General features: G+C 38.8%; 1 protein-coding gene across 1 annotated transcript; it reads left to right on the top strand.

The window, feature by feature from the left end:
- Positions 1 to 288: 288 nt before the first annotated feature.
- metap1d (methionyl aminopeptidase type 1D (mitochondrial)) lies at positions 289 to 5,938 on the top strand. The gene is made up of 10 exons (XM_082514382.1): positions 289 to 364; positions 1,328 to 1,485; positions 2,039 to 2,188; positions 2,268 to 2,416; positions 2,568 to 2,610; positions 2,719 to 2,882; positions 2,966 to 3,063; positions 3,290 to 3,337; positions 3,423 to 3,501; positions 3,794 to 5,938. The coding sequence occupies exons 1-10, from the start codon at positions 325 to 327 to the stop codon at positions 3,882 to 3,884; spliced, it is 1,020 nt and encodes a 339-aa protein (XP_082370508.1). The 5' UTR covers positions 289 to 324; the 3' UTR covers positions 3,885 to 5,938.
- The last annotated feature ends 1,024 nt before the right edge of the window (positions 5,939 to 6,962 follow it).

Raw genomic sequence — 6,962 nt, 5'->3', positions numbered from 1 at the left:
TTTACTAGTAATTAGGAGTTAAGAGATTTTACTATTAATATGAAACAACTGCATATTTATGGATTTTCCATTTGTTGTTTTGTAAAATCAGCTAATAATTTTGACCCTGGTAAATTTGTTTTTAGTGAAATAATTTTGTTTCTGCGTGCAGTAAAATCATGTGAGTATCCAGAATATATTTGAAAAATTCTATTAACAGCCCCTTGCTCAGCACTTGGGAAATACTTTTCATAGCGGGTGCTATAAATAAATAAAAATGTTTGCTTACAAACGGCAGCCGAGCACCACGTGATTCCTTAACCACGTGACCTCTGCAAGGAAAGCATGGCGGCGCGCTGTTCAGCAGGACTTGCAATATCGTCAGGTACAGCGCTGAAGCCTTTCTCACTCATTTTCCAGAATACGCACACACACACACTATTCATTCATTCAGCATCAGCGAGTTCAGTATATGAAGACCGCTTTAAACAAGTTAACGAGTTTCATTTGTTCCACTTCACTTAAATAATGAAGACTTTAATCTGAGTGCCTGAGAATAACATTAATTCTAAGAGGCTGCTAAATTTCCAGACCGCCAGAGAGAACCAAAAAACAGTGACACGTTTACGACCATCTAGAACCAAATTAGATTTACTGTTTAACCCGCACGTCTTTGGATTGTGGGCGCAAAGCCCACGCAACGTGCAGCATCTCAAACATGGCTTTATCCATTCGTTGTTTAAGGTGATTTTATTGAAACAACCCTCAGTAGAATTAAGCCCAGTGTAAAATAAGCATATAAGACACTTAACATAACTGCGAACTGAAAATACAAACAACAATGAACGTATCCTTATTTAGGCTAAATCGGCTCAGTTGGTATACATGAGATAGCACAGGTGTACCTATTAAAGTGGCCACTCATTATTTGTGGCCTCCAAATCTTTTCTACACAGAAGGCTGGAAAAGCTTTGTTTTTCTGACAAGACCAGGACCACAGTGCTTGAACACTGTATATCCATAATGTTCACATAGGTAACCAAAGTTCAGCTCGCATCCGAACATCCAAAATGATGCTGACCTCCTTCATAAAATTCATAATGGATGCTTTTGTTTTGTTTGGGATGTTTTTGGGGTTGTCTGCATGCCAGGGAAAGTTTGAGAACCACTCTAAAAATCAGTGGTTTTTTGCATGCCTGATGCAGAATAAAAGAAACATTGTTTCTAATAATTGCTGAAGAGGAGACTAAAGAAAATGTGCTGAAAGTCTAAACTTCTTAGCACTTAATGAACCCTTTTTCAATTAAGAGGGCTCTCTTCATCATTGCGTTACTCTTCTTTTCTCTAGGAGTGGCCAGTTTTCTGCGCAGAGCTTGTGTGGGCAGCTGTAGTCCCCCCACAGCCTTGCTGTGTCAGCAGCATCGACGTTTCTTCTGGAGGAAGTGGAAACGTTCTCACAATGTAGTTCGTCCAGCTACTGTCAGGCCTGCCTATGCAGTACCCAAGGTACAAGTACCCTGCCTAAAATGACCCCCTTATTAGCTGAATCAACAACTGAACGTCTTATGATTCTGCTCAACATACTGAGAGGAGTGTTTTTAATATCAGCAGTTGCAATAGACTGTAGGTAAAAGCTGAAATGTTTAACATATGCATATAGGTAGGTTAAGGGTCATCAGTGGAGAGGAGGGATCTTGGGACTAGTTTAGTTAGGTTAATATAAGTTTTATTTTCATGGTGAAGTATGTCAACTCTTACTAACTTATGAGAGCTTTTTATATTATTCTACTGGAGTTTTTCAGTTTGGATTAAACACATATTGGATAAAATGTACAAGAGGTGCAGTAAAAATGAATTAAGAGAATTGTACGAACTCAGAATGAGAAACACTCTTAACATCTGTCATTTGAGGAGTTTCATCATTTCTTTTGGTTTGGACTCCAATAACAAATAATAAGAAGAAGAAGAAATAACTTCTTTTTTTTGTAAACTTTTATATTGAACTTACAAAACAGACTCATCCTTAACATCCTGTCCTGCCTCTGCTCCCTTCCTGTAGCATATTGTGCAGCCTAACTATGTGCAGACTGGACTTGTCCCAGAATGGCCAGACTACATAGAAATCAAAGACAAAGAGCAGATCGAAGGCCTGACTAGAGCATGTCAGCTGGCCAGACATGTGCTGCTCCTAGCTGGGCGCAGTCTGAAAGTAAGCATATTACTGCATGTCCTGTTTTTGTTCTCATGCCGTCGAAAACAACACAAAGATAACAGCTTGTGCCTTTCAGGTTGGTATGACAACAGAAGAAATAGACTTCATCGTGCACAAAGAGACAATCAAGCACAATGCCTACCCGTCCCCTCTCAGATACGGGGGTTTCCCCAAATCAGTCTGTACATCTGTGAACAACGTGGTCTGTCATGGCATACCTGACAGGTAAATGGGTGTTTCATTTCCTTTAGAATACTTTCCTTCTTTTTATTCTCTAACATTTAGTAAAAAACCCAACATTTAAATGAATGGTGGTAATATAATTCTTTCAGTATTACACTTTTGAATAAGATTTTATTGTTAACATGTCCTGTAGTCGGCCACTTGAAGATGGAGATATCATCAACATTGATGTAACTGTAAGTTCACTCCTTTCGTAATCACCCAGAGAAACTCACATACCATAGTGCATGTGATCAGTCAGGCCGGCAGTAATCTAATCAGTTATCACTGCCTCTTCCTGATAGGTGTATTTGGATGGTTACCATGGTGACACCTCAGAAACCTTCTTGATTGGTCAGGTTGACGAGGTTGGGAGGCGACTGGTGGAAACCGCCAGGCGTTGCAGAGATGAAGCCATCAATGCCTGCAAACCAGGTGCACAGCTTTGTGTTATTGGAAATACTATCAGGTACACACATACTCGTCAACTGCATATCACATACAGTACTACTTTTCTTTCTTTCTTCATATATTTTTTTGTACTGTTTACAGTGAAATAGCCCGTGCCAGTGGCTTCCAAGTGTGTCCGTATTTCATTGGGCATGGAATAGGCTCCCATTTTCATTGCCATCCTGAGATTTGGCACCACGGTGAGTTTGGGTCTGTAGTCAAATGTTAAATGTCTCTGTGAGGTCATAAGATAGTGGGCTTCATTCAAAAACACACTTTTGGTTTTATCCAAATTCACTTTTTATTTGATGTTTGCCTGTGTTGTTTCCCCTAATTTGATTCACTAAATGACCTTAACTTAAAACGTCTTCTCTTCTCAGCCTGATGCTTTTTCTTTGCCGCCACTATTCTTCTCCTTTATTTTAGCTAACGACAATGACATGACCATGGATGAAGGGATGGCTTTCACGATAGGTAAGTTACACTTTACAGTCTCTGTGTGCACATTAAGATGATGCTGTTTATGAGTGTAGGGTTACTAATATCTGTTAATCTGTAGAGCCTATCCTGATGGAGGGGTCTGCAGAGTTCAGAATCTTGAAGGACAAGTGGACTGCAGTTTCTGTAGATGATAAAAGGTACACGGTGCACAAATGAAGGCCTTTTTTAAATGACATGCTATTTCCCGACTTTCAGGTTTCAGTCATTCTGATTTCTGTGCAGATTTATTTATTTAGCACTTTAATTCAAGAAATTTAGATGCTGGTATTGCTATTTTTAAACTCTGGAGAGCCAGACCTTTTCCAATCTTTACACTAAACTAAAATAATTGTCTGCTATTTCCATAAGCTGCACCCAAAAACATCAAAGCTATTCCTCTAAATGTTGATCTCTTCTTTTAAGATCTTACATGTTTGTTTTGTCCTGCAGGTCAGCTCAGTTTGAGCACACAGTGGTTATCACAGCGGACGGTGTGGATATTCTCACCAAACTGCCAGAAGAGAGCAGTGCATCAAACTGATGAGCCCTAGCCTCAGCTGAAAATCTACACTACCTTTTGGGATGACAAATGGAAGAAATAACGGAACATATTTTAATCTACACAGTTTCTATTTGTCAAGTAAAAAAAAGGGCTCTAGTAAATATAAAGAACTACACGTATCGATATATTTAAGATGGCATTGGAGTGGATCTTATTGAAGCTCGGTTTTGTGTATGAGTGAGGATTTTTAAGGTATTTAATTAAAACCTTGTTGGTTTGCAGGATCACAACATTGATCTATTTTTCTTTTTAACATGGTTAAACTTGAGCATGATGCAGTCCTCATTACAACACCTGTATCTGTTCTCTCAAGAAGACTTTCCACAGACTTAATGATGTCACAAACCCCACATTTCAGCTTCTTTGTATATTTTCTGTAAAAGATCTCTCATTGTACTCAAAATGCAGTTTCAAAGCCTTTTATTGTGATTAGGTGTCAAAATTCCTTTTAATTCTGTATTAGAGTCATTTCCGACAATTTAGTGAGACTTTTGAAACACATGAATGACATACATCAGTTAGATAAGGTTTAGTGAGCTTGTTGATGACTGACGTTCTGTGGAGTATGGCCAGCAGATGGCAGCACACACCATCAGACGTTGTATTATCTGCATAGGTTTCTCATGTGTCAGATCAGTTTGGCACATCTATTCACAGGGCCAGAGGTTTACTTCACTTGACACACAAATATTTTTGTTATATGGTCATAAACTCTTAACATCTTTGTTCACTAAATATAACAGATTCACTCACTGCACACTTCAACAACTTACGCGGTGAGTGAGAGAATTTGGACAAACAAGAGGTTAAAAAATTGTGCTCGAGGCTTTAAATTCCAGGCATAACAAAATCCTTTTGTTCGACATTTCAAATTCCTCATCACTGTCTGCATCTTCTGTCTCCCTAGGTCGATTTAGCAGAGCAACATTACAGAGCTGTCTTCTCATATGTTTGAGTGTTTGAACATTATGCGTTGTTGAAAATGTAAAACCTCATAATGCTGCTGTAATTGAGGCGGCGTGTTGAACTGATGATGCTTCGGGGAGGAAAAAAAGGGAAGAGCTACTGGATTTAAGCCTGCCAGAGGGTGTTTTCACTTCCTGCCAGTGTATGATGCGTATCTGTGTGCCCATACCAGTGCCACCTGTGGGTGAGGCAGGAAGGATTAATCAAATAAAGCTGTAGTCTGCACATGTCCAACCAGGAAATGATTCATGTCATTTTAATTGATGCGTGACACATGATAACGAGATTATATCATGATCATTTTTATGATATATGTTTTAAAATAAAGAAAAAAATCACATGTAACATGGCAAAGAAAGCTTTCAAAGAAGTGAAGCGATGTTCTGTTTACTGTAGCTTTTTTTTTCTTCCTAACAATTCATCTGATTTTAGGGCAGGGTGTGTTGAGCTGTGTGTGTGTGTGAGCTGCCTGTGAATCAGTTCAAGAGTGAGGTAAACAATTCTTAGTGATTCATTTATTATAAAGCATGACACAAATCTGAAAACAATCTTAGAAGGCAAAGGGGACATGGGGCAAGGATCAGATACAAGTGCAAGCAGAGGTGAGTAAGAGGAGAGGTTTTAGGGAGGAACAGGGAGTGGCAGGCAGAGGTGTTGGTCTCTGGATCCGAATACTCTGTTCTTCACATTCTTTTCCTGCAAGTTGGGACTCATTCCTGATCTCCTTATGTGAACTGCAGTTTTCCTAATAAATCCCTGCTTGCTTTTACATTTCAAATGGAACATTGACTATTTAAAAAAACAAAATCAAAACACTTTTTATTGTTAAAGATGTGAAATCTGTACTTTACTTACAAGTGCAAGTAAACTGTGTACATGTATTTGTGTGGCAATGCTTGTTTGCTTTTTGCCACATCATCATGTGACCGTTTGTGAAACTCTTGATATGATTATAGTTCTTATAATGCAAGAGGTGGACTTTTGTCAATAGGATGCCAAAGTTATCTGTCTATGTGGGGAAAGACTGTTTTTTGTGCAATAAAGCAACATTAATCTTGTCTCAACTAGATTTGGTGTGTAGCATGTGAGTTATGCATGCAGAAAGTATTTTCTGTAATTAAAGTATTTGACAAGACCTGTTGCAACACTTCCCATTTCTGGGATTTAAAGCCAAAGTATCAAATATGTTTAAAACTGAAAATACATGTTTGTAGTGAGAAGCCTGAATCTTAACCGGCACTTTTGTTTAGTTTTAAACTGTCTGTTTTTGAGCTTCAGTTAATGTTTAATGTAGTCACACCAGCTCCTCATTTGGTCAGCACCTTCTCCAAGAGTACGTACAGTCTTGGTTTCTGGATGGGTGGTTGTTGAATTCTGACATTTCGTGTGCTGGGTCTGCACTGTGCAATTAGATGTGCTTTTTTCCTGCAGACACACTAATGCTGAAGTTAAAGGCACATCTGATGCTCATATGACATCTGCATTCCTTATTCTACATCATGATATTTACCGCCTATTGCACAAAGTTGTTCTGTCATAACTGTGGAAGTAGATTAACGTGTTATGTTTCTCAGACTTTCTCACATTCTGTCTGTGCATACCAGCGTTAATGTATGTGTGTGTGTGTGTGTCTGTGCGAGACAGCCAGCCTGCGATATATCACATGTACCTGTGAGGATCACCACAGGAATTCTTGGTTTCCTTGGTGCCCTCTGAATTTATGATGTTAACACAATGATCTATCATTTTCAGACTTGTGGAGGCAGATCCGTCTCACTCACTCATGCACAGATGGCGTTTATTGAATCTTTCTGACTAAGTCTCAGTAGGGACTTAGTCAGAACACCTAAAGGCAAAACAAAAAGAGCTGAGTTTGTTGCTCGTTACGTGAACATTCACTGTACAGGACATGTAACTACATGATGACATCGATGGAATAAACTCAGCTTCTTCCGATTGAGGTTGCAATGAGGAAAAAACAACTTTAAATGATTTTAATGTGGTTTAGCTGGAAATTTTCCAGCAGGTATTTATTGGCAATGTTTATTATTTCCATTTGTTAGCATGCTAATGTTTGGCTATTGGGAGTAC

The sequence above is a fragment of the Aulonocara stuartgranti genome (genome assembly GCF_965226115.1).
Source record: "Aulonocara stuartgranti genome assembly, chromosome: 18".
NCBI classification, from domain to species: domain Eukaryota; kingdom Metazoa; phylum Chordata; class Actinopteri; order Cichliformes; family Cichlidae; genus Aulonocara; species Aulonocara stuartgranti.
The sequence above is the reverse complement of the archived record's forward strand: the minus strand, read 5'-3'. Positions and strand labels throughout refer to the sequence as shown.